This window comes from Bombus pyrosoma, linkage group LG6 (assembly GCF_014825855.1).
Source record: "Bombus pyrosoma isolate SC7728 linkage group LG6, ASM1482585v1, whole genome shotgun sequence".
NCBI lineage: Eukaryota > Metazoa > Arthropoda > Insecta > Hymenoptera > Apidae > Bombus > Bombus pyrosoma.
In genome coordinates, this window is record NC_057775.1 from 2,207,128 (window position 1) to 2,233,923 (window position 26,796).

At 31.2% G+C, this 26,796-nt stretch overlaps 5 protein-coding genes across 16 annotated transcripts in view; 3 read left to right on the top strand and 2 right to left on the bottom strand.

Annotated features, from left to right (window-relative positions):
• Positions 1-743: 743 nt before the first annotated feature.
• LOC122568543 (ornithine decarboxylase 2-like) lies at positions 744-5,092 on the top strand. Its single transcript, XM_043728412.1, is given in 8 exon segments — positions 744-1,674; positions 2,104-2,180; positions 2,275-2,307; positions 2,309-2,448; positions 2,551-2,851; positions 3,193-3,432; positions 3,798-4,006; positions 4,096-5,092. Coding segments are annotated over 8 exon segments (1,239 nt in total). The 5' UTR covers positions 744-1,484; the 3' UTR covers positions 4,145-5,092.
• Positions 5,093-5,150: 58 nt separating this feature from the next.
• On the top strand, positions 5,151-8,787 carry LOC122568544 (ornithine decarboxylase 2-like). The gene is given in 9 exon segments (XM_043728414.1): positions 5,151-5,372; positions 5,897-6,123; positions 6,553-6,629; positions 6,724-6,756; positions 6,758-6,897; positions 7,000-7,300; positions 7,620-7,859; positions 8,227-8,435; positions 8,515-8,787. Coding segments are annotated over 8 exon segments (1,236 nt in total). The 5' UTR covers positions 5,151-5,372; positions 5,897-5,933; the 3' UTR covers positions 8,561-8,787.
• Positions 8,788-8,943: 156 nt separating this feature from the next.
• LOC122568542 (dipeptidase 1-like) lies at positions 8,944-14,229 on the bottom strand. 3 transcript variants are annotated; one of them, XM_043728409.1, is made up of 11 exons: positions 14,091-14,229; positions 12,411-12,564; positions 11,824-11,986; positions 10,765-11,048; positions 10,464-10,521; positions 10,213-10,389; positions 10,043-10,133; positions 9,705-9,780; positions 9,470-9,617; positions 9,268-9,386; positions 8,944-9,187 (listed from the first exon to the last, which is right to left on the bottom strand). In XM_043728409.1, exons 1-11 carry the CDS (start codon positions 14,140-14,142, stop codon positions 9,148-9,150), a joined length of 1,362 nt encoding a protein of 453 aa, XP_043584344.1. In that variant the 5' UTR covers positions 14,143-14,229; the 3' UTR covers positions 8,944-9,147. The 3 variants fall into 3 exon arrangements, with proteins under 3 accessions (XP_043584344.1, XP_043584345.1, XP_043584346.1); XM_043728410.1 differs by lacking the exon at positions 14,091-14,229 and adding an exon at positions 13,422-13,573; XM_043728411.1 differs by lacking the exon at positions 14,091-14,229 and adding an exon at positions 13,312-13,450.
• LOC122568546 (homologous-pairing protein 2 homolog) lies at positions 14,171-16,374 on the top strand. Of its 3 annotated transcripts, XM_043728418.1 has the most exons (4): positions 14,171-14,309; positions 14,824-15,047; positions 15,211-15,429; positions 15,490-16,374. In XM_043728418.1, exons 3-4 carry the CDS (start codon positions 15,280-15,282, stop codon positions 15,937-15,939), a joined length of 600 nt encoding a protein of 199 aa, XP_043584353.1. In that variant the 5' UTR covers positions 14,171-14,309; positions 14,824-15,047; positions 15,211-15,279; the 3' UTR covers positions 15,940-16,374. The 3 variants fall into 3 exon arrangements, with proteins under 3 accessions (XP_043584353.1, XP_043584355.1, XP_043584354.1); XM_043728420.1 differs by lacking the exon at positions 14,171-14,309 and having other exon boundaries at positions 14,834-15,016; XM_043728419.1 differs by lacking the exon at positions 14,171-14,309 and having other exon boundaries at positions 14,835-15,096.
• A 723-nt stretch (positions 16,375-17,097) lies between these two features.
• LOC122568539 (venom metalloproteinase 3) overlaps positions 17,098-26,796 on the bottom strand; it is an 82,214-nt gene continuing 72,515 nt past the window's right edge. For 7 of the 8 annotated variants that reach the window (XM_043728402.1, XM_043728400.1, XM_043728401.1 and 4 more), the window contains 8 exons: positions 25,808-25,863; positions 21,804-21,930; positions 20,882-21,046; positions 20,583-20,709; positions 20,384-20,488; positions 20,099-20,250; positions 19,291-19,691; positions 17,099-18,180 (listed from right to left, as the gene is read on the bottom strand). In XM_043728402.1, coding sequence (XP_043584337.1) covers positions 18,044-18,180; positions 19,291-19,691; positions 20,099-20,250; positions 20,384-20,488; positions 20,583-20,709; positions 20,882-21,046; positions 21,804-21,930; positions 25,808-25,863 — 1,270 coding nt within the window. In that variant the 3' untranslated portion in view covers positions 17,099-18,043. Of the gene's footprint in view, positions 18,181-19,290; positions 19,692-20,098; positions 20,251-20,383; positions 20,489-20,582; positions 20,710-20,881; positions 21,047-21,803; positions 21,931-25,807; positions 25,864-26,796 lie in introns of all 8 variants that reach the window. The other variant, XM_043728403.1, reaches the window with a different exon arrangement.

A 26,796-nucleotide genomic window follows, 5' to 3' on the forward strand; every position in this document is an offset into this window, starting at 1 on the left:
GATTATATAATAGTGTGTGTAGTGTGTGTGTGTGTGTGTATATATATATATACACTATATATTCATTTAGGTTTGATTTTTTGTAAGTGAAATATGAAACATAATAAAAAGTGTTTCATTGAAAAATGTTTTATAGCCACTATACTCACATCCTTGAAAACATAATATTATCATCTTTTTCTTCTTCTTTTTATCAGTTAATTCGTCTACATTTGTTTTCATCATCTCCAGTTTTATTATCCGATCAACAATAGTATTTTTTCATAAATATTCAGATATTTTGAATTTAACGAATAACTAGTTAGTCAATGAATGGGAAAAGGAATAAAAAGAAAAAAGATATGAAATACATGTTCTAGTTTCGATAAACAATTACTCCTTTTATAAACTTTTTATTAGGATATTGTTGTTTTTGTATTGTAGTTACTGTGCCAATGTAAGCAACAATGTTTATTTCTTTTTGTTGGATATCCATTTTTTATTTTTCGTAAGTAAAATATTTCCTAGTACTAATATGTGAAATGTATGTATAAAAAATATCTTTAATGTTTGTATAATATAATCTTAAGAGATAATGATTTTAATCGTGCAAATAAAAAATATATATACATACGTCTTTTTTCGGAGTTTTTTTAATGAAAATATATACGTCTTATCAGTATGTACATAATAATCTGCTATTTATATAGGGCAACAACGTATGGGACTATCACATCTTGTTTAACGAATCAGTATCGCGCGATTCAATGCTTCAAAGATATAATACTTATTTTATTAGTGAAAGAGTTGTAAAAATTATACAAAAACGTTGAGAACATTGTTCATACCAAATATGAAGTGAGCATAATATTAATGAGAAATGATAAAAATGAGATAAAAATAACAAGGTAACAATTTCATTATCGAAAATTTAAAGTTGGCAAAAAGAAGATACGCGTACTTCGACAAGCAAAACGAATAGTCGAAACTAAACAACGTGTAAGTATTACGTCGATTATGAAATGATATTACTATCGTCGGATATATATTAATAGCTAATAATGATGTTCCCTTGTAGTGTGGTGAAATTTATTTCGATTTAAGCAGGTATCCTACATTTTTACTTAATAACTTACAATTTCTTGTTCGAACGATTTTTCTCAATTTATTTAATTAATTAGTCAGGCTATGTATATTGATTTTTATTTGTGGCATTTTTTATTTCACAGTTTTTATTCACAGTATCTTTTGTCCAGAATTTCCACTTTTAGAAAGTATAATTTCATGAAGTCCTGTATTATCATACAAATCGCATTCAAGTTCTTAAAACTAAAGAAATCTTATCATTGAACAAATTCTGAACTGAATGAAACATATATTTGGAAGGAGATAATCTTCTCCTTATATCTTGGTTTATTTAGTCGTATTCAAAGATAATTTTCGTTTTCTTAGAGCGTACAGTAGAAAATCGAGTAGTAGTCCAGAGAAAATCGAAATATATTAAGATGTCTCACTCAATATTTGACGAAGTAAAAGTATTCGAAGATACGGATGAAAACACAGACGTAATTAGAAGTTTCATTAAAACAGAGCATGAATCAACGGAAGAACCGTTCTGTATTCTTGATATTGCTGACGTGATGCAGAAACATCAAAATTGGATCGCGAAGATGCCAAGAATTGTCCCATATTATGGTAACATAAGAGTTCTCGACCTCTAATCTATTAATCTGAAATGTTTTGTTCTATTCCTGCTATTATAGTACATCTGATAATTCAGAAGTATTCAAAAAGATATGTCTTTTTTCTAGAGTACGTTATATTAACGCTATTATCGTACCATTCATCCGATATTATTTGTATCAATCAGGCATAAAATTCAGAAATAACACAGACGAAATATGTTATTATTAATTCGTAAAATTCATATATAACATTGTCTGCAAATTATATAACAAAGGATATAACACATTTTTATTATTAATTAATATTTCCTGTTATTAAAGATAGATAGATTCTTCTCGATTGAGATAATGAAGTTAAAAGTGAAATCAAAATCTACAAATTATTGTATACAAGAATATCTAATTTATCATTCTTTTTTAATATGTTTTGGTATTTTAGCCGTCAAGTGCAATGCCGATCCGTTTCTCCTAAAGATTTTAGCAGTTATGAATGTCAATTTCGATTGTGCATCCCAAGTATATCTTCAATCAATTTTTCTTAAATGATACAATATTATTATAGTTACGCCTACATGCAAAATACGTTACGTTCTGCCATCATTTTCTTTAGCAAGAAATACGGATGGTAATGAATCTAGGAGTGNTCTCCAAACAGGATAATCTTTGCGAACCCGGCTAAGTGGACCACCCATATTAAATTTGCCAAAATGATGAATGTAGAAAAAATGACCGCCGACAGCGAGATGGAAATCCTTAAGATAAAGGACATTTTTCCGGAAGCGAAGTAAATGCAGCAGCGATAAATCAGATTCGCTTTAATGAAATATACAATATTTTGGAATGACGTCATTGAAATAATCTTTATTATTTTTTTCATAATCAATAGAGTAATCATTCGCATTCGATGTGACGCCAAAAATGTTCTGGTATCACTTGGAACAAAATTCGGTTGTGATCCAGACGAAGAAGCAGTTCGATTGATACATTTGACGAAAAGCCTTGGTTTAAAATTATGGGGCTTTAGTTTTCATGTCGGCTATCTATGTTCTGAATCAGACGCTTACGTTAGAGGAATCAGAACGTGTAAGAAACTAATCTCGATTGCTAAAGAAATTGGATGTAAAGACGTTCAATTGATCGATATCGGCGGTGGATTTCCTGGCAACAGAGGATACTCTATCGACGAGGTGAGCTTTTGCTAGATTCCAAATTGAACCGCATAAAAGTCAAACTGAGCAACTCCAGTTTTCATAAAGTTATCAATTTCACATCATTCAATGTTATCTATGTAGATTCACAATTAGTATTCAAATTTCGTAAATTTATTTTTATTTGTAAATTCCAAAAAAACGGTTTAAAAGGAAATGTTAGTAATTGTCATTCTTCTATACATTTTAATTTATAGAGTTGATCAGCGTTATGCATGCGTGACTCGATTGAGACTCATACTCCACCTTAATTCGTATTTGTTTCATTTGTTGAATTGCTGAATTGGTTAAATTTGCATTATCGTTTCGGAAACACTCAGGTTGCGAGACGTATTAACAACGAGATCGAGGACATCGACCCGAGTATCTCGATCATCAGCGAGCCGGGACAATATTATGCAACATCGGCATATACTTTGGTGTCACTCGTGCACACAAAGAGGATTGTCCGTCAGGCGGATGGAATGGTTAGAATGTATTATATGAATTGTGGAGTGTATAACGGTTTTATAGAGGAAATGTTGAATTTAAAAGAGAGACTGCCGATACCGGTGTATAAGGTAGAATTATTAATATTCCATAATATAGAATACAGAATCGGGAGTCAAATATCTCCTCCCTTAAGTCCCTGTTCAAATGATTCGGTTGATTCATGCCAAGAACTTATACATATTATAATCTGAAAAAATTCTTACGATCATATGTAAAGAGACAATTTATTTCAAGTTGTGCTGAAATCGACAAATTGTTTTGTTTACCCTGTGATCTTATTGTTAAAGGCGTATTTAGCTATATTTAGTCTAAATAACCGTTAGCATTAGCAGCTTCTAACATTAGGGATAACCCGCTAGGTATAATTGGGCACAGGCATGAACTCTAAGCCCTATGTGCTATCGACTTCCGTATTTTATGTAATATATTTTAGCCAGCGAGCGATGCGAAATTCCTTTCATACGTTTGGGGTCCGACCTGTGACTCTATGGATTGTATCTTGAAAAATGTAATGTTGCCAGAATTTCACCAAGGTGATTGGTTAGCCTGGATGGATATTGGATCCTATAGCATATGTCTCAGTACTTCTTTCAATGGTTTTGCACCGCCTAAAGTGCATCCGTGTGCTAGAAAAAGCCAATGGTTCGTATAAACTTACTCCATAAAATGGAGTAAGTTACAGTAATAAATGTAAAAAGGAATTTGAAATATTCTTGATTGTTTTTTTCCAGGAAAGATTTTATTGATTACACGAAGAAAATGCAAAAATCGCAGGAATAACGGAAGGAGCAATAAGCTAATAAAAACCAGTTGATATGGACATTGTTAGATATTGCTTCGAACTTGACTTTATTTATAAAATTATGCAGGGAATTATATATGGAATTGCAAAAATTGTGCTGAACTTATTTGATTGTAAATATAATGATATATTAGATTCCAGAATTCTAAGTGTGTAAATGAAGTATTTTTCAGTCTTGTATGATATGAAAAAGTTACGTATGTAAATATAATTAATTCTTAAGAGACAACGATTTTATTCGTGTATATAAAAAATGTATGGGTGTATACTTTTTCGGCATAGTTTTGTATGAAAATATGCAGGTTGAGTCACATAAAAGTTCAACCTGAAAGACTTTCAATAATCTTAATTATATAGATAAATGTTTGAGATAAAATTTGATTGTCTTCAGGGTTATATGTTATTAGCGTCCACGTGAGGTGGGTGAATTTTAGGTCAAAATTGCCTCTTTCGGTAGAATCATGTATTTTTTAAGACATTAATTCATGTAGCTGGAGATTCTCTATAACAAAATTACTACCCCACTTATGTCCAGCAATTATTAGTTTAGTCGATATTTTGGCTTTTATTTTGTAAGATTTATCGTATGAAAGACGAGGAAAACAAATATAAAAGTAGTGCCTTGCGCTTTTCTTGCCTTTCATACGATAAGTTTCACAGAATAAAAGTTAAAATATCTACTAAGTTAAATAGTTTTCGACATAAGTAGGTTAATTATTTACTACTTTTACGCTTATAGAATATAATGCCTACACTTAAAGAGAACCTCATACATGAGAATACGTTTTTCCTGTAACTATTTAACTTTTATCTGAAATGTTCTGCGGAATAATTAACAGTATCGAAAATACATTGCTTTTAACATTTACGTGACACATCCTGTGTACGTTTTATCAGTATATAGTTATATAATAATTTGCTACTTATATTAGGCAACGTACTATGAACAAGCAGTATGAAACTATCATACTTTGTTTAAGGTCTCAATATTGGGTGGTTCAATACTGCTGAAGAGAATGAAATATATATTCGAATTGTTGAGGAAATAGTTGTTACAATTATACGCTATTGAAGCAACGTTAAACACGTACATAAAACAAATTATACAAAAGGCGGTCAGAAATCAAATATAAAATATAAATATAAATATAAATATAAAATATATAAAGTGGGCACAGTATTAATAAAAAATTAAAGAATAATAAGGTAACAGCTATATTGTTATAAATTTAAAGTTGATAAGAAGAAGATACGTATACATTGCCACACAGAAACAGTAGTCAAAACTGAATAACGTGCAAAGATATATAATTCATTACGTCAGCTATCAAATAATATCATCTTCATCGTATATACCTATATAAATTTACTAGCTAACAATGATGTTCCCTGATAGTTCTCCCTCATAGTCCACTCAGTGTTTTTACAAAGTGAATTTTTTCAATGTACTTAATTGATCAGTTAAGCTAATCCCAATCTTTCAGATATTAATTTTTATTTGTGATATCTTTCATTTCACAGTTCTTATTTGTAGCAATTCCTCTTCAAAATTGTCACTGCCAATAATTGCACTTTTTTCGTTTTGCATTATCATACAAATGGTATTCAAGTCCTTAAAATCAAAGGAAAATTATTGAACAAACTGTGAACCAAATCAAATATATATCCGGAAGAAGATAACTTTATCCTTATGTCGTAGCTTAATGCAAAGGAAATTTCCGTTTTTTCAGACTACACAACATCCAGGAAAAATTTGAATCTATTAAGATGTCACGCTCGATCTATGACGAAGTGAAAGTATTCGAAGATACGGACGAAAATACAGACATAATCAAAAGTTTTATTAAAACAGAGCATGACGCAACGGAAGAACCGTTCTGTGTTCTTGATGTTGCCGACGTGATGCAGAAACATAAAAATTGGATCGCGAAGATGCCAAGAATTGTCCCATATTATGGTAACATAAGAATTCTCGATCTCTAATATATTAGTCTGAAATGTTTTGTTCTATCTCTATTATTAAAGTACATCTGATAATTCAGACGTATTCGAAAAGATATGTCTTTTTTCTAGAGTACGTTATATTAATGTTATTATCATATCATTCATCAGATATTGTTTGTATCACTCAGGCATAAAATTCAGAAATAACACAGACGTAATATTTTATTATTAATTCGTAAAATTCAAATACAACATTGCCTGAAAATTATATAACAAAGGATATAACACATTTTTATTATTAATTAATATTTCCTGTTATTAAAGATAGATAGATTCTTCTCGATTGAGATAATGAAGTTAAAAGTGAAATCAAAATCTAGAAATTATTGTATACAAGAATATCTAATTTATCATTCTTTTTTAATATGTTTTGGTATTTTAGCCGTCAAGTGCAATGCCGATCCGTTTCTCCTAAAGATTTTGGCAGTTATGAATGTCAATTTCGATTGTGCATCCCAAGTATATCTTCAATCAATTTTTCTTAAATGATACAATATTATTATAGTTACGTCTACATGCAAAATACGTTACGTTCTGCTATCATTTTCTTTAGCAAGAAATACGGATGGTAATGAAACTAGGAGTGNTCTCCAAACAGGATAATCTTTGCGAACCCGGCTAAGTGGACCACCCATATTAAATTTGCCAAAATGATGAATGTAGAAAAAATGACCGCCGACAGCGAGATGGAAATCCTTAAGATAAAGGACATTTTTCCGGAAGCGAAGTAAATGCAGCAGCGATAAATCAGATTCGCTTTAATGAAATATACAATATTTTGGAATGGCGTCATTGAAATAATCTTTATTATTTTTTTCATAATCAATAGAGTAATCATTCGCATTCGATGTGACGCCAAAAATGTTCTGGTATCACTTGGAACAAAATTCGGTTGCGATCCGGACGAAGAAGCAGTTCGATTGATACATTTGACAAAAAGCCTTGGTTTAAAATTATGGGGCTTTAGTTTTCATGTCGGCAGTCTATGTCGTGAATCAGACGCTTACGCTAGAGGAATCAGAACGTGTAAAAAACTAATCTCGATTGCTAAAGAAATTGGATGTAAAGACGTTCAATTGATCGATATTGGCGGTGGATTTCCTGGTAGCAGAGGATACTCTATCGACCAGGTGAGCGTTTGCTACATTACGAGTTGAACCGCATAAAAGCCAAACTGAACAACTCCAGTTCTCATAAAGTTATCAATTTCACATCATTCAATGTTGCCTACGTAGATTCACAAATAGTATTCAAATTTTAGAAAGGTAGATTATTTTCATAAATTTATTATTATTTGTAAATTGTTTTATACATTGTAATTCATAGAGTTAATCAGCCTTATGCATGCGTGACTCGATTGACACTCATACTACACCTTAATTCGTATTTGTTTGTTTTGCTGAATTGCTGAATTGGTTAAATTTGCATTGTCGTTTTGGAAACACTCAGATTGCAAGATGTATTAACAACGAGATCGAGGACATCGACCCGAGTATCTCGATCATCAGCGAGCCGGGACAATATTATGCAACATCGGCATATACTTTGGTGTCACTCGTGCACACAAAGAGGATTGTCCGTCAGGCGGATGGAATGGTTAGAATGTATTATATGAATTGTGGAGTGTACAACGGTTTTATAGAGGAAATGTTGAACTTACAAGAGAGACTGCCGATACCGGTGTATAAGGTAGAATTATTAATATTCCATATAATATAGAATATAGAATTGGGAGTCAAATATCTCCTCCTTTAAGTCCCTGTTCAAATGATTCGGTTCATTCGTGTCAAGAACTTATACATATTATAATCTGAAAAAATTCTTACGATCATATGTAAAGAGACAATTTATTTCAAGTTGTGCTGAAATCGACAAATTGTTTTGTTTACCCTGTGATCTTATTGTTAAAGGCATATTTAGCTATATTTAGTCTAAATAACCGTTAGCATTAGCAGCTTCTAACATTGGGGATAATCAGCTGGATAAAATTGGGCACAGGCATGAACTCTAAGTCCAATGCCCTATTGACTTCCGTATTTTATGTAATATATTTTAGCCAGCGAGCGATGCGAAATTCCGTTCATGCGTTTGGGGTCCTACCTTAGACTCTATGGATTGTATCTTGAAAAATGTAATGTTGCCAGAATTTCACCAAGGTGATTGGTTAGCCTGGACGGATTTTGGATCCTATAGCATATGTCTCAGTACTTCTTTCAATGGTTTTGCACCGCCTAAAGTGCATCCGTGTGCTAGAAAAAGCCAATGGTTCGTATAAACGTGTGGAGTAAGTTACAGTAATAAATGTAAAAAGGTATTTGAAATATTCTTGATTGTTTCTTTCCAGGAAAGATTTTATTGATTATACAAAAAGGAATGTAAAAGTCGTATGAATAACGGAGTGGAGAGTAGACTAATAAGGACTAGTCAATAACGATATGGCTAGATATTATTTTGAACTTAAATTTACTTATAAAATTATTTATCGAATTACAATACTTATATGATATATTTATTTTGTTATAAATATCGTAATATATTACATTTTTCAATTTTAAATGTATGAAAAATAAAAGTATTTTGTTGGAAGCATAACGTACTACCGTATTTATGTACATTAATTAATGTGACTAATGTATGTGCATACAGAATTATATTTATAGCAATGCATTCTTGTTCATCATTTGTTAGACATTGAAAACATGTATTTTAATATAAAATTTATTTGTCTTATTACTGTGTAATAAAATTGTATAAATAATCGTATTGACAGGGGTTTTGCCATTGATAAATACTTTTATTAAAAAATGAATGAATAGATTACGACAAATACGTTTTCCATTAGTTAAACGTAATAACTTTTCGGTATTTTACATTTTTATTGCTTACAGATTGATCTTACGTATTATTATCGTATGGAAATAAATCTTTTCTTCGTAAAATGTTGTGCCATGTCTTTGTGCTTTAAATAAATGCCATGTTATTGTCGTGATTTATTATGGTTTACAAAATCAATCCACCTATATAAATAAGATTTTATATAAATAAATGAAGTATAAAGATTAAACAAAGGAAAGTATTTTTAAATGAATGCACTTACTCTTTTGCAGTGTTACATAAGCCTGGTTGAAGTTTACTCGTTGTTTCAGCTTCGTAAATGTCTTGTTGATCTATGATATCTTGTCGTGGATGTTCTGATTTTGCCAATGAGTCCCTTACCTTTGGAAACACAAAAATAATTATATTTTTAATGATTCTTTAATTATTGCCAGACATCGTTCTGATTATATTCTTTAACGTACTTTTTCCGCGGCTTGTAGTACACGGATCAAATTTCTGCCTGCTAATTTTTCAAGTTCCTCTTTGGTCCATTTTGGATTCACATCACTTTCGTAGATGCGATCGAATAAGTCTGGATATTTAGAAACATCTTCCAAACCTTCTGGCATTCTGAAATATGTTATTCATACTTCTGTGAATTCTGCTTATCTTTATAACATTAAACTTTGCGATTTGTAGTATTGGCGTTATACTTACGATCCTACACCATCGTAGTCCGCTCCAATACCAACATGATCAGCTCCGATAAGATTACGAATGTAATTAATGTGATCTACAAAAAGGCAAATAGATAATTATTTACGATAAGGACAGTAATTTTTTAAGCGAATTCAGGATACCTGTTTTGAAACTTTAATTCAATTTTGTTAAGTGAAACAAGTCGGGTGAATAGAAAACGCGTTTAATACGATGTGCAATTATGATAAACTTTATATAGAAATGTAATCGAAATTATCATGTCAATGAAATTAAATAATATTTCTGATATTAAATATTACATTAAACATGAGATTGAAGTTTTTCGAATGTCATACCTACAACGTCTTGGATAGTTGCGTTTCTCGAACAATTGCAATTTACAAAATTTGAATAGAAGTTCACCATTACGATACCATTGTTTTCTTTCTGAAAATGCGCGCAAAATTATATTTTATTGTTACACAGTTTCATGAAGCATTTAGGATGACAATGTAGATCTACTTACAACCATGTAGAGGACATCGTCAGGCACGTTGCGGTAGTTACGGCAAACGCTAAAGGCAGATGAATGGGAGAACATAATAGGAGCTTTCGTTATTGAAAGTGTTTTTCTCATAACGTTATGAGACACATGCGCTAAATCGACCAACATTCCCAATCGATTCATTTCGTAGACGATAGCCTATAATTGAAATATAAAATTCATACAGTTTTAAAATAGATATAAGAAGAAGAAATTAAAGAAATTTGACGTACTTCACCGAATTTCGTAAGGTTGTGAACAGACGTATCGTCCACCACCGATGCGTCAGCCCTTCGTTAAAAAACACGTTTATTAATTTTTTTTTAAGTGATCTAATTATCTTTTTTTTATAGATAAAATCCTATTTTAATTTTATGAAAAGATTATTTATCCATTATCGCAAAATAGATGTCTGCTAAGAAATATTTTATTTCTTCAATAGAAAATTTTACTTTTATGAATTGGATTTTCTAGTCAATATTAAAGTTCGATGACATATCAAAACTTTTTGGATCGATTAAAAATGTAATATACCATGGAGTGTTGCACATATGAGTCAGCGTCATGTAACGCACACCGAGTTCGTAGTACAGCCGGAGAACAGCCAAACTAGAATCAATAGAGTGACCACCTTCGACACCGATCAAGGAAGCAATTTTTCCATCATTCCATGCTTGTTCGATATGCTTAGCTTCCGTTACGAACTGCAAGTAGTTTGGATATTTAGCGACTAATCTTTTGATAACATCGATTTGTCTCATTGTCAGTGCCACTGCATCCTTGAATTGCGATGAGCAATCAACATACGCTGCCCAGAACTAAAATTTATTTATACTCTCATTATTATTACTATACAAATTAGAAAAATTTAAGGATTGGAATTACACATTAATAAAATTTGGAACCTCATAATTTACGTTACTACCATAATATAAAATATCGATCGCTTCGACATTTATACCGGAGACGATGAGAAGTATACAAACTAGTGATAATACAATCTACAGTATGATGTAATAATATTTCCCATACATACTATAGTCTAGCAGTTCTTTTTTATTTTAGCTTATTATGAATTTTATATCTAATTATATTTTAGCTATCAACTAAGGCACTATTTATGTGCCATATAGCGAACAGTTATATCTATGTATCATATAATGGAAAATTATTACGTGAATCATGTAGACACGAATCGATTATCGCATTTCTATAGTTTCTGATAAGTATAACTCAACGAAGTGTTAACTATTAATATTTACAATTATATTATCAATTAATTCTCAAATATCATATATCAAACGTCATATATTAATTATAAATGAGTAAAAATAAGTTTGAAAGAGAATAAAGAGATCAACAAAATTTACGCCCGTAGAAACTACGCACAAAACGAAATTCATGCATTATTACATGCCAGTCTAATATTGCAACAAAACGTATTTCGACAAAAGCTCTGAAATGATAAGAGGCTTTGCGTTAATTAACAACGAACGAAAATCCATCAATCAATTAATTTATTTCAAGATATATATGATAGAACGAAGATTCGAATGATAATCTGTCTTTTGTATTTGCAGTGTTTTCACTCACTTGTGCACCTATTTTTCCTTTTTTCAACCGGGCAAGATCAGTATAACATGATTTGCATACGTCTTTACCCCATAATTCATCGTCGGTCAGGTTTTGTGTGAAGTTGAAATTGTCTAAGTTGTTGTTCAATAATTTGTACAAGTTGTGAGGCAAATCATTGTGGCTGAAATAAAGAATTACAAATCACATTAGATTTATACAAAATAAAATACAAAAAAGAAGATCTGTCTCAGTAAAGATTAGTAAATATTAATCTTTATTTTCAATTAAATACAATAATTCGTTGTCATATTTCAAGCCTCGTATAATCATCATTTATTGATTAATAGTTCAACTTATCTGCATACTAATTCGCTATGGTAACAATCGATCATATCAGCCTGTAATCGATTAATAATAAAAATTTATTTATCGATATTAATATCGATAGTAGTCTTTCGCTAGCGATGCTCCCTAATTATTACAATAAATTATAGACCCAAATTATACACAGTTTCGTTTTTATAAAATTCCTTATGTTTTTAAAATTTTTCATTACCGCATATTTTGTGTTTTTTATTAAGATGATAATATTTCAGATCACTTACCCATCGATAAGTGGTGCTGACGTAAGAGCGTCGCTTCCTTTGAAATTGTTAATGCTTAATCCCACGCTTAGGCCAATTAGGAACAGTAATACTGACGAGCTCGCCGCAACACTCATGTAAATCATCCTTTTCGTGCAGTACTGGGCTAAGCAGCCTGGAAAAGATTCAACAATAGTTACTTCGCGGATACTGACAAGGGCTCCTGTATGCTGGTGACTTTATATGTTACAGAGCAATCGATAATTTTCTGTTTGAATACGCCAATGATTGATCAGAAACAATTATACGTATCGAACTACTTGTAGTTCAGGATGACTTTTGATATATTTACTTAGACGCAAATTAAATTCTTTCAAATCAGATAAGATAAATCAGACAAGAAGTAATCAGGTGTAAAACAATTTAAACATAGTATTCAATAACTTTCAGATTACGTGAAATTCAATATCTAATTTCGCGATATAATTAAATATACATGTTGCATGATAATTTTAATCAGGAGCGCTAAACCAAAAAGTTCATCGAACCGTAGAGAGAATTTTTGTAATTGGATATATCAAATAACCCGCATTAACCTCACTAATATCAAATAATGTAATAAATTTGTAAATATTATTAAAAAATGATATTATTTATTTATTAATTTCGGTATGTTATTGAAGTGGAAAAATGTAAAGCAAAATGTTTACACGTTTAGTGATCTCTATTACTAGATTAAATTAAAAAAATATTTATACCTAAATATGATTGATAATTTTTTACGTAATTCTTTGTTATAAACTTCACATGGAGGAAGAAACGAAAAAAGTGAGGATGCCGAAGTTGTTAGTTTGTATTTGATAACAATACCGTGATAGTTTGATAACAATGATGTAATACGTTTCTTTTTAATGTTACATACATGTTTCAGGAAGGAGTATTTTATACCGAGTTTAGGAATCATAGTACTAATAGTGCATATACATGTATATTTACATACTAATATTTATAAAATTCTATTAAATTACGCACAGGTTGTTTCCTTCACTAAACTGGCCAAACTAGTTTTATCGTACTCTCAATGAGCTCTCGTAAGCAACTGACTCGCTGAGAACCCTTTCAAATCGAATCTTTGCACGCACAGTAAACACAGAGGTCACTCAAAACCTAAGATATATCTCTTTGATTTGATTAGCTTAACCATGGACCTTTTAATTTCTTGGAGTTAAGACATTTAAATTTAAAGAATTTTCAAATTAGGAATAATTATATCATATAAATTTTTAACGCAAATTATAATTAAAGTTTTAAATTAATAAATTAATTATTTCTTCAAATTACTCCAGTCATTTTAAATAGTTTAATGTTATTTGTGTAGCGTTTATCAAGTTTAAAAAGACAGTAATTAATATACATCTTTACGAAGCTGCATTATTAAAATTTATTAAGACAATATAATGTATATAGCACACGTGTACACATATAGCAGGTTGCTTTATTACATAATGGAATGATATAATGTAATATAATAAACGTGTAATATATAGACATGTAATTTATTAGCAAATAGGATTAATTGTAGGAAGGATTTAATTACACGAAAATTTTCGAGTTCATTAACGTTTACAGTAGCGTAATGGAGATTTAGCATATGTGAGCAATAGCAAACGATCCAATGCGTCTGTACAATGATTAATTCACCCATAGTAGATGTAGAGTGGAACGTTTCTTCGGTGACACTATTCACTCTCATCTTCCGAAGATAACTCGTTCAGCTACGTCTTTAACGTGCAATTTCTGTTCACGCCACGCTATCTGCATATATAAGCGAACATAATAGAGTCCAATAGGTTACTCTTTCATACATTCCAGATTTTGCTTCAAGATATTTATTCATATTCCTGTTTGGATTCAAAGTTCGTACGTTGTTTTCTGTTTACTAAAGTATGTCGAGTGTCGTAAATATATTACATACTGCAGCAAAAAGATGGTAATGCTTCAGTTTTATGACTCTATAAAGGTATCAAGAGTAATAAACGTTGCATTAGTTGAGACAATAAGTACAGTATACTGCGTAACGTATTACGCGTGTTATATCACAGTAGCATCTGGTTTAATTTGCTAGTTACATTTATAAAAATGTAAAAATAATTGAAGATAATAAATAATTTTTTTGTCATTCGATCAATTATTATAACATTAAACGAATTGGCGAGTTGAATTTTGATGTAAATACTTGGATCAGTCAGTACTATCTTTTTGTTGCCATATGCAATGTACGATATAGAACTTGAAAAATAGTATAATTTATTGTTTTTTTTCATAAGAAGAATAAATAGTTTTGGGATTATTTTTTAATTTCTATAAAGATCATATTATTTATGTACTCGATATTTTATGTAATATTGACTAGTATATATGGATTGAATTGCAGTAATTAAATTTCCCGCACTTTCAATCACTGACTAGAAACAATGAAGGAAGTCACGTGATTTATAGATTTAGTAAGAACGCTTGCTGCGTGGATATGTTCAAAGTGATATTAGTGAAGCACAAAAAATAAGAATAAAAATAGTTAATAATTTTATGCTAAGTAACAAAAATATTAAATATTAATCTAAACACGGGTAAACATTTTTGATAACGCTTGAATCTAAGGTACTAATTGTTAATTAATGTTATAAGTGTGTTAATTTTTTTAATACAGGTAAAAATAATGTACGACAAAATTAATTTTCATAATGAATGCAATTCATAATGTGTTTTCATTTCAAATTAAATGCTATAGTTAGTATCCTATTTAATGAAACTTTTCAAATAGGTATCAAATAACCTGTGAAAGTAGTTTAAATGTAATACATAAGGAAAGGAATAAACTAAATTGATAACAATGACGGACACTGTATATAAATATATGAAAACACAAAACAGACCTTATAGTATTAATGATTTAGTTTCAAATCTTCATAATGAATATGGTAAAACAGCTGTACAAAAAGCTATAGATAAATTGGTTGCTGAAGGAAAGATATTTGAAAAAGTAAGATATTCATTATTAATATAAAAATACATTAATTTAACCAAAAGATTTTTGCATCAGGTTTATGGAAAACAAAAGATTTATTGTGCAGTGCAGGATACATCTCACGATATGGATGAATTAATGAGGATAAACAGAGAATTACAAAATCATGCTAATGAAGTTGAAAGCAAGTATCGAGAGCTTCAAGAAGAAATTAAAGTACAGGAGGCTTTATTGTTATCTATAAAGTCTTCCATTACAATCGAAGAAGCAAAGAAACAGAAAGTTAAACTTAAAGAAAGAATTCAAGTATTGACAGATAAATTGGATAGTCTAATGGAAGCAAGTGGTACTGAAGATTTAACTGAAACCAAAAGAAAAGCAGAGGAAGCACTAAATGAATATTCACGTGAATATTCAAAACGGAAACGTCTATGTACTGATATTTTAGATTGTATATTGGATAACTATCCTAGTAGCAAAACAGAATTATATGAGGAAATAGGAATAGATCTAAAAATTGTTTAATGACACGTGTATTATAAATTTTTTAATGTAATAAAATATAAATTGCACTTAACATTATTAATTTTATTTTATTTATATGTGAGGTATATGTTTGTATATGTATTTGTATATATATTTGTATATGTAATAATATGTACATGTAATAATTTAGATTAATTTATATTTTAAGCTATTTTCTAGTAACTGATAATTATTGTCATAAGTCACTTTTTGTGTAATTTATAGATTTATTTATTATAATAGTTTATAAATGATAAAATTATTTATTTATATTTGCAGATGGTAATATACATCTCTATGACTTACCGTAACATATGGATTTTAATGCTTTCATATTGTACTCTATGTGTGTTCTATTCATACACATTGTCACTTGACAAAAATTATTATTCTACGTCATTTATATTACTTTAATAAACATATTATTATGTAATATTCAAGTATCTTCAATTTATATTTTTTATGCAGAATATTTTTCCTCCATTATTTCTGTTTCTCTCAGCACATATCATTCATCAAGATATATCTATTGTAAGAGAAATAGAATATTTTATATAAAATATAATGGTGTATACAATTGTTATATAGAGACCTGCATTACATACTCCACCATAGGATTTTTTACATCAATCATTAACAGACATTAATTTTTCTGTCAGCAACTGTCTTATCACCGTGGTTTTTGATGATTCGTTATAAAGATATACTTAGCTGTATCTTCACTAAAATAAGTTATGCGAATTGATACATGAATTTCAATTAATTTAAAAAGAAGATTTATATGGAGTGTATATTCGAAATTCCTATTAGCAAGAATAAGATTTGCGATATGCTAATAATAATTAATAGTTAATTATTAGAGACATATCTGTTTATCTAGCATCTGGGGTATATAGTAATTAATGTGACCAATGGAAACATTACAAAATCTATTTATATGTAAATGTAGTTAAGAGATAATAAAATTAGTTGTTAAGGGATAATAGATCAATCCAGGATTGTTACATGGTAGTAGGTCTTAAATACAATAAAGTGGTATATATTTTTTTAGAAAAGCCTTATAATAAAAAGAATATTAATAATATAATAAAGGAATGAGAAAACTATAGTTGATCATTTTATTAAATTGACATTATACAAAAAAAAGAGACGAGAAAATTTTCTAAAATTTGTCTTTCAAATATGTACATTTGTATCACAATATATTATATCCAATTAATGAATACTGTCTACAAATATTAAATTATCTTTTCCCAATTATCAACACTTAAACATAATAATATAAAATATAAGTAGTTGAAACATATCTATACTATCAGAGACAGTCCAAAAATAATTTCAGTATTCTTTTAAGGAAATTGTCTCAGTTTAGCGATTTAATTTGTATAAAAGATTCACAAAAATAAACTAGCAAAAAGGGAACGCACGGTTCCATCGTATAATCACCATTTATTTGCCTTGCGCTATAATTTTCATGATTTTAGGGGAAGCTCGTTTTTGGCGTGCACTTGCGCGTTCGTACTAATACGCATGTATCGTATTTCTATCGTAACACAAAAGTCTCCCGCGCGATGCATCGAATAAATATACGATCAAATCTATCAGATACATTGATCGAACATTTTTGTTCGTACTCGACATATTCATAACTTCACACCTGTTGTCTGTACAAAGCTCCTGCGGTACTATCGTAAACAATTATCGTATCGCGGTATTATTGCATCAGAAAAGAAGAAAGAAAGAAGACAAGAAAAAGAGAAGAGAAAGTAGAAAGGACGAAATTATACTCTGGGTAACACAGTGAGATTATGTAACTACTTAATAAATTGAATTACACATTCGTTTTTCATGTGGTTTCGACCGGGAGCGCATTTAAGAACTTGGTAAGATGTCCGTCTTTTAAAGATAATGCTGACCGAACGACATCGTAGATCACATGATTCGTCTAAGTCCCAATCTCCCAATGGAGAATATGGTCTGCTCGATGAGCTGAACGCGTGCTGAGTGCGCGCCGAGTGTTCGATGTCGGATCTGTGGTGGTCTCTGGATGCGTAGCCACGTGAACTCCTTAACGAACAGGAAGAACTACGTTCAAAGTTGCACATCAAGCGGCGCAGATCGTCTTTAGGGACGCGCAGCAGCGGCTTTTCACAGATTGCAAATGGCACAGCCATGTCCTCAGCCTGTCAATCAGCTCCGCGCAATCTGACCCCACGTCCGTGCACTCATCGTCCTCTGGTTCTAAAAAGAAATATAATCATTAATATAAAAAATTTGGTATTCACACTGGGATGTGATGTTTATTGTAGGTGTGAAAATATACGATTGAATTTAATGTGTAGATGGTTTTACAGAAAAAAAATTTAAATTAGTACGCTACTCGGAATTAGTAGTGTACTACTAACCAACCAGTAATATTTTTCTGTAAGAGTGATTTCCAGGAGTTAAGATTTTAAATTAATATTTTTATGTGGATATATAGTTTTTATGGTATTAAAGGAAATATTTTTAGAATTCAAATACGTGTGTGTGTTTGTTATATTTGTTTAAAAATGTTAAGAATAGCTGTCAGGAGTTTCAGGAATTTATGCACACCGTTAGTAAAGTAAGACACAAAACTCATTACTTAATAAAACTTGTATAACACTTTAAGAACATGATTGATGTTTATGTTTAATGTATAATATACAAGTATATATGTATAATGTACAAGTAAAGAAAATCTGATTCGATGAACCTGAAATGAATTCTAACAAATATGTTGATATAAAACATCCACCCAGAAGCCGAAAACAATTACTCCAATGAACAGAAAAAGACACCAAGAATTCAAAATATACATTTAACACACAAGATTCGTTACCCAATGGAATAGCCGTAGTACATACATGGAAATATAAAAAAAAGGAAAACAAACGTCGGTAAAGCTGTACAGAGAAACAAAAGATATTCACTGTCTCACAAGTGAATTGCACGAGTCAGACTACGAGGAACTCTGACGATGAAAAATGCGACATGTCAGTTTGTCACCATTTTAAATCACTTCGTAGCGTTTTAACGGCTACGCTGTTCATGAACAATGGTTACGATAAATGGTTGAATAAATAAAGTAAAATAGCAGAGAAGAAATAGAAGAACACCTATGTATAATAACAAAAATACTTAATTTCATCGTATATAAAATAATGAGAAAGATGAAGCAAGAAAAATAGAATAAAGCGAGAATAGACAAGAAAATTATATCGAGACGATAACGTTTAATCAGATGATCGATAGAAAAAATAAAGAGAAGGTTCTCGTAACTCGAGAAGAAAGCGAGTATCGTCGTCTTTTGATACAGATTTCTCTTACCGCGAGCATCGTTTTGAGGCCCGTTCTGATCCTTTTCGTCTGCTGTTGCTAACACCATGCTCACCGTACCCTTATGTCTGAACGGGCTAATTTTCGGATAATTCAGATCGTTGATCTTTGATATCGGACTAACTGTATAGTACGAATAATTCCTGGTAGTAGTACCACCAGCGTATCCGTTCTTACTATAACTAGCATCGTTACTAATATTTACTTTAGTCTTGTATTTATTGACGTACAAATAACTGGCAGTGGTGTAGGTATATTTGGTCGCCGGAGTAGTGGCGAACGATGTGACGCGTTTGTAAGGATTGCTCGTCGACGAGAAGAGATTCGACGACGGCGAGGAGTATTTGAATTTCGATTGTGGCGTGCTGTATGTCGTCGATTCCCACGGATACCTGTGTGACATAGCATTATGGGATTATCGAAGGGACGAGGTGATCTATTTGGATTACTCTCGAAAATTCGGAAAATATTTGCTATTTGATTATACGTTCGCCAAACACGGGTGAAAATTGTTGTTTATTAAACAAAGTTGAGCATTAGAATCTTTGCAGTGCGTGTTATAATAGTAAATATTTGAACGACGATTTGGAAATGCATGTTGATTACCTGAAACATGTTTACTGATTATGATAATAATTACATATTTTGATAAACGGAACGAAGAGACATCGAAGTGTATTAATTCGATTATCTTATCTGAATAATAATTATTTACATATTACCAACTATAACGAATGCCACGAAATTATAGATCCTTAAATAATATTTATGTAGGTTTTACGTATATTCAGAATATTACCTGTAGTCTGTGTTGTTATATTGAGCATACAGAGGCCGATTGTGGGCTGTCGGGTTGAAACTGCTATCTCGGCGCACGTACGTTGGAATGTTTTGCGTATAATCTGGGATAATATTTTCGTGTTCGGCCACGCACTTTCCGTTTAGGCAATACTACAATTTTTAACAGGATCATAATCAACAGTTTGATAAAAAGGAAGCAGAATAAAATATTTTTTCCCAATTCTTAATATAAAATATATGTTACAAATTCGTCGTACGAATCACTTTTATTTGAATTGTTTACCTGACCGTCTCCGCAAGGAGAACCTTCAGCCGCTGGACGATATGCCACGCAATATCCTGAGCCAGCGTCAAAGCAAAATAGTTGAGCACAAACTCTGTCGTCTTTCTAAAACGTGAAATAATCGTTTCATTGACACAACACCAACGATGCAATGGATAAAAAAGATACACGTTGATTGACGTTGTAATGCAAAGCTTACGAAACAGGCGCTCGTTCCACGATCTTTCCGACATTGCGCATCCAACGAAAGAAGTTTCCCAGGTAAAACTCTAGGAAGAGCTTCGTCTTCGTGAGGTGCGTTGTACAAACACGTTGCTGTGTCGCCGCTAGAATAGAAATATCGACTCATCATTTATTTGCATATAATAATGAATTCAAAAAGTATTAACAAAGTAGTACCAATTATTTTAAAAAATTAAGGAAGTTAATTTATTCTACGGAGATTTAATTGAAATAATATCGAAGACAGAGGTTCATAAACCGACGAATGAATCATACTTTAAGAAATGATGAAACGACGATACGCTGCAATGGGACCACTTAAAGCCTTTCTCTGTGTGTCTGAGATCGCTCATAATGTAGCCATCCTCCCAACGACATTTTTCGGCTCCTGGTCCTCCGAGATAGCTAGGTGGCGGTGAGCCATCGTGAACTGCGCCCAGCCTACGATATTCGCATTTCAATGTCATTTTACGTCCCATTCAAATCAACATTTTTAACGCAAATCAATATTATTTTTAGGGAACTACGGTTGCTACAAATTTGCAACAATTTGGCGAAAAACAAACAAATGTAAATGAAAACGTGAACTTTATTTGGTCGAAGAAATTTCTTTCTACAAAGCATGAAAAAATGAAACAGTAATAGACTAAAAATTAAAATCAAAGTTCACGGTAACCAGTTTTTACCACTAATATTAAATAAAATGATTTTTCTTTAATTTTAATAGCGAAAGATGGTCACGTGAATTTTGATTTTAACTTTTGGTCTATCTCTGTTTCATTTTTTCATAATTTATAGAAATCAATGTTTTGAAAAGTAATGATGATTTCTATAGAATGTTAATACATTTTTAAAAAAATCGAAACAATCAGAATTGTCTTAGTGTCTCAGATTGAATTAGTGCTATTGATGAAATTTTACAAGTTACAAGGTACAAATTATCAATGTTAACAAAATCTCCTTGTATAACAGTAATAAGTTTGCTAATAAAACAAACAAAATAAATGAAAAATAAAATAATCTATCTCTGACTGTCTTATAATATTTGAGTAAAAATTATAAAATTGTAAAAGAGAAGTTTACATTGTACAACTCGTAACTTATCAATTTACTCGTCAATTTAAATAACTAGAATTTACAACACGATTTTCGAATTTTCTATAGAAATGACAAAATATTCGGGCGATAATGGACTTACAAATGACCAACTTCGTGGGCTGCAACGATAATTCCGCTAAATCCGCCTGTGTCTTCGATAATAGCGACCGAATTCACCTTTTCCAGACGCTTATTCACGACACAAGCTCCACCCACATACGCGAATCCTGAATAAAGATACATGATCACTTTGGAACGTTTTCCATCCTTATGTACAGCGTGTAAAAATGTTAATTGAAATGTTAATGGCACTACTAATTTCGTTATTCGATATGGACTAACAAAAAAGCTGCATTTTTAGCAAGTTAAATTAATATTAGTAATACGAAATACGCGAACGTATCTTCAATTTTGAGAATGTAAAATAAGAAAGTAAAAACTCGTCCTCAATTTATTAGTCTATACTATAGTAATATTATTAGCGTTATTACTTATACATGGTAGAAGATAAAAAGATTTAATCATTTTTAAAGTAGTTTTAAAGTAAGTCAATATTGGCAAATTCTTATTATTATTTCATTTGGAAATAAGTTATTAACAACATCATTAACAATAACAAATTTGCAATAAAATCTGCTGAATATAATTGCCATTAAATTAATTAATTGCAGATCAAATAAAATCATTTATACAGTCAATTCTCGGTTTAATTCACGATCGATGTATTAAAATTTACCACTTAAATAATTAAAACCTCAACGTCGTCAATTAAATATAAAATCTCCAATTGAAATGCCAACACATTTTCTCCTAATAACGAAACTCTATCGTGATTAGATAGCAAATGTGAATGTTCTAAAATAATCTGTCGTATTTAAAGCAAGGCCGAACTACATCACGATTCTGATCGATCTTAAATAATTGCATCGAATATTATATAATGTTGAACCGACAATGCAAAAACGTGAATGTACATATCGTAATTGAATCATATAGAATAAGTGGATCAGTGGTGCAAGACAACAACGATATTTTGTAACTGTATTACGAACAACCACAACCCATGTTCTAAATCTAACACAATAGAGTATTACGAAACCTCTAGTATAGCGTGAGTCTTTTGGAAAGTACATATATATTCTAAACTATCGTTGAAAGTTGGCTGGATTAATGACTTGAAATTTGAATATACTATAATCGAAGCCGCGATCGTACCGTGAAAGGAAATTCAAATTCGATTATGAATGCACTATGTCGAAATAACAACTGTATCGTGATAATTCAAGTTTGTAGATATCGTAACGGAATCACGACTTGATCGCTAATATATAACTGCAGTTTGAAAGTGCTTACTGCAAGCAACCGTATTGCGATTGCATTGGCAACGTGAATTAAACTTGAATTATGAAATCATTTGGCTATCCATCAGATCGCGAAGATCGTCCATTCTCAAAAACGAAGACACGTTCTTTGGTAAGATGTTACCAGTACTGTTATTAGATACGAAATTCTAGCAAATATTTAGCGGCAGTATTAATCTGTTTAATTAAATACTCGTTTAGTAAGAGAAAGCTAGAAGATAACTTGGCTTTTTCTTAGATTGGCACGACGTTTCTTAAAAATTTTTTACACAACTTTTTATACTCTTTTACAAAATGCCATGTACATTAAATACGTATTTTTAAAATAATTCTAATATATTGCGTATAACGAGAATCGAAAATGGTTTTGGTATGGCCGTGCCATTTCTTCAGTTTAGGTTTCATACGTTGCAGTAAAATTTGCACAATTGTTAAATAATGCCTTAACACGTCTTTTGAATATAGTTAAATAAAACAATATGATACTATGCTCAAAAGAAGTATTAAGGTATTATTTAATAATTGTGCAAATTTCATTGCAATATATGAAGGCTAAGCTAAGCTAAACAAATACGTATACATGAAACAGTATTTTCGTTGAAAATGTCGAAAAATAGTACAAATTTGATGAATGAAATTTAGCTAATAACGGAGACATAATACGTTTAATTTATTACAGGAAGATTAAATGTAGTTTCAAATAACTCTGAATTAATCGTATAAATTTACTCTATTTGGCTACTAAATGAAATTTATTATACCGAATTTATTAATGTCTCCGAGATACAATCTGGATCATGTGGTCGAAACTTTTGTTTTCGTAGGAACTTTTTAAGAAACGAGTGCCCATTTGAGAAAGGATCGTAGCTGATTAATAGAGTAGCATGCAACTATTAATTTACGTCGATCGATTAACCGAGGCTTTCGAAATAACTTAAAACTTCATGTACCGTGAAGATCGATTCAAAGATCGTGTTCCCTCAACGAGAAGTTCCAGTGTTGGGGAAAAAGGAAAAATCTCTGCGGTATTAATCTCTACGATATCCCTTTATTCGGCTTATTTTTCACTTCTAACGCGATTCTCGATCGCTTCGACTCGAATAAACTTACCAATCGTGGTCCTCGTCAGTAATGCAGCCAAAGAAACAAGAACGAGGTGTGAATGATTCAAAAGAACGACATAGCGAGCGTGAAGATGATAAGGATATACCGCCGTGTTAAGTCAAAAAGTCGCATCGGCACACTTTCGTTTAAATAGTAGCAGAAAAATAGTTCATCTATATGTATATTAAATAAGAAAGTCGTATTTGCATTGAAAATAAAGATAGAACAATTTATATTTCGGTTGTTATGTGAAATCGATGCCTGGTTGTTAAATACTAAAAGTTATATGGTTCCCAAAACCATCTTTCGACCGGATACGCCTACTCGAATTAATACGGCAATATAAAAGTAGATATATTTTTCAAATTATTCTTAGACCAACGAGGTACCATTAGGATCGAACGATCAGTTTGATAATATTCCGTGGTAAAGTGTATATAGAAAAGTAATTGCAAACGATCGATTGTACAAATGCCAAGGTCGTGTACGATTTATGTACATACGTATGTACGTGAAACACAAACACACACACAAAATGGGAAACCGTAGCCACTGTGCAAAAAGTGAACGAACAGAGAAGATTTAAAAACGAAAAATTTTCGAATAAGAAACTTTTTTACTTTTTGAACCTCTTTTCTTTTCTTTATTTTTTTTTTTTCTTTTTTGTTTAGGACAGGTATAATACCGCTTTCGTTTTCGCTCGTATATATACGTTCACAGTGAGAATCAGGAGAGTGAAAGACAGAGTGACAGTGTAAGTGAAGGAGAGAAAGGCATACTTGTATCCCAGACTAAGAAAAGTGAGATCCAGAAACAAGAAAACACGCGTGGCAAGCCGCGATAGAATGTTTCACGCTCAGCTCGAGGGAAGTTTTGATCGGTGTTTTTTGTCCAGCCGTTTTTTTTTTCTCGTGATAATCAAGTTCAAACACAGAGTGAAGAAGTTCATTCAAGCTATTAGAGTGAAAACAAACAGGATAAGTATAGATAAAAGCAACGTAGACGAGCTTGAAATGCTATACTATTCGAGGTTTTCGCAAAACGCGGCATTTTCTTGGAAATATAATTCCAGTGTTTTGCAGAGGATATTAATGTAATAACTAGTTTGAAGTAAAATCGAAACGAAATGAAGTTTCGATCGTAGATAGCAAATAGAATAAGTCGACGTTTAATTCAGTACATGATTAATTAAATGTATGTTAAGAAATTAAAGTTTTTTATAATATAATGCAGTTTCTTGTATTTTTAATATTGAATACTTCTTGAGTTATTCAAAATATTCCATTTTAAATCGCACAATAAATTTACGGTGTGATAAAAGTACATAGAATATCTTCATCGAAAATTAAAAATAGCAAAACACCGGAACAGATTCGTCCAAAAGAGCACGATTCGCGTTTTAAAATCTCGAACAGTACATATATGTATACCACGAAAGAACTCTGGCTGTGAAAGCCTCGAGAACTTCGTTCGTTTTCAACCATACGATACATGTTTTCGGGAGGCTGCAGCGAAAGAAATTTTAGATTGGAGAAGTAAAAAAAAAGAAAAAAACGTTCGCAGAGCAGTGCACATAGATAGATCAAAGACAATTTTCTGTTCTCGTCAATCTCGTTTCCTTCGAACTCGAGAAACGTACCTGCGGTTCCTCTATTGCACACGTCATTCGCGTATTGCCTCCTGCACATATCTAATCTGTAATGCAACAACAAAAGTTCCTCTTTATCATGTGGACTCACAATTCCAGTCTGCTTCGGACCACGTCACGGGACAATTGTTGGGAATGTGTCGCTTGTATATGTCTAATTTCCATTATATTTCGGTAAACTATAATATTTTGTAGCATATACACATACAATATTCCTATAATGGAGCGTACCATTTTCTAAATGCTCTCTCTCTCTCTATATATATATATATATTATGTATATATATTGCCTATTAAAACCATGATATTTTGTAATATATAATACAATGAGTTAGGACAATATTCGGATACTAAGGTATGCTTGGATCTATTTCTTTATGTCTTAGTGTAAGATTTTTATGATTAACGCGTGAGGCCCTTTTGTTTCTCTGATAAATGCTCTTTGATAAATAATGTAAGGAGTGTGCGAAAAATCTGACAATTTCATATCTTTTCACGTTGAATATTATAATTTCTTTACTTTGACGTTTTACTATATTACATGCATGATAATATACATATTATATTCAATATATACGTACTAGTTTTTTAGTAGTTTCAGAATAATTTCGTATGACGCTGTCTATTTTATAATAGTCCACGTGACTATAATTCATCATTAATAAGTTAATCTCTGACAAATATAACAAAAGAACTACCTCCAGAAAGAAGTATGGTTAATTCTCCCATTATTCTGACAAATCATGATATTTCATAATATACAGATATCGCACATGAAAATTTCATAGAAATTGCATGTTTTTGAAATCTTTGCGAGACTTCACGTACGACAGACGATTAATGGTATTGATTTACGAGGAATGACATTAACTTGATTGATAACGAAAAGCAAACACCGTGATGAAGCGATATCACACACCGTGTTTGATGTCTCCTCCTTGTTCAGCGTTGAGGACGCGGCTTGCGGAAGGCGATAGCGT

What these genes read in the sequence shown, in the direction of transcription:
- LOC122568546 (XM_043728418.1), top strand. Translation starts at nt 15,280, where the DNA reads ATGACGGACACTGTATATAAATATATGAAAACACAAAACAGACCTTAT. An exon ending in AAGGAAAGATATTTGAAAAA is followed by an intron (nt 15,430 to 15,489) that starts GTAAGATATTCA and finishes TTTTTGCATCAG; the next exon opens with GTTTATGGAAAACAAAAGAT.
- LOC122568542 (XM_043728409.1), bottom strand. Translation starts at nt 14,142, where the DNA reads ATGAGAGTGAATAGTGTCACCGAAGAAACGTTCCACTCTACATCTACT. An exon ending in TCAGCACCACTTATCGATGG is followed by an intron (nt 11,987 to 12,410) that starts GTAAGTGATCTG and finishes TCTTTATTTCAG; the next exon opens with CCACAATGATTTGCCTCACA. An exon ending in AAGGAAAAATAGGTGCACAA is followed by an intron (nt 11,049 to 11,823) that starts GTGAGTGAAAAC and finishes AATAAATTTTAG; the next exon opens with TTCTGGGCAGCGTATGTTGA.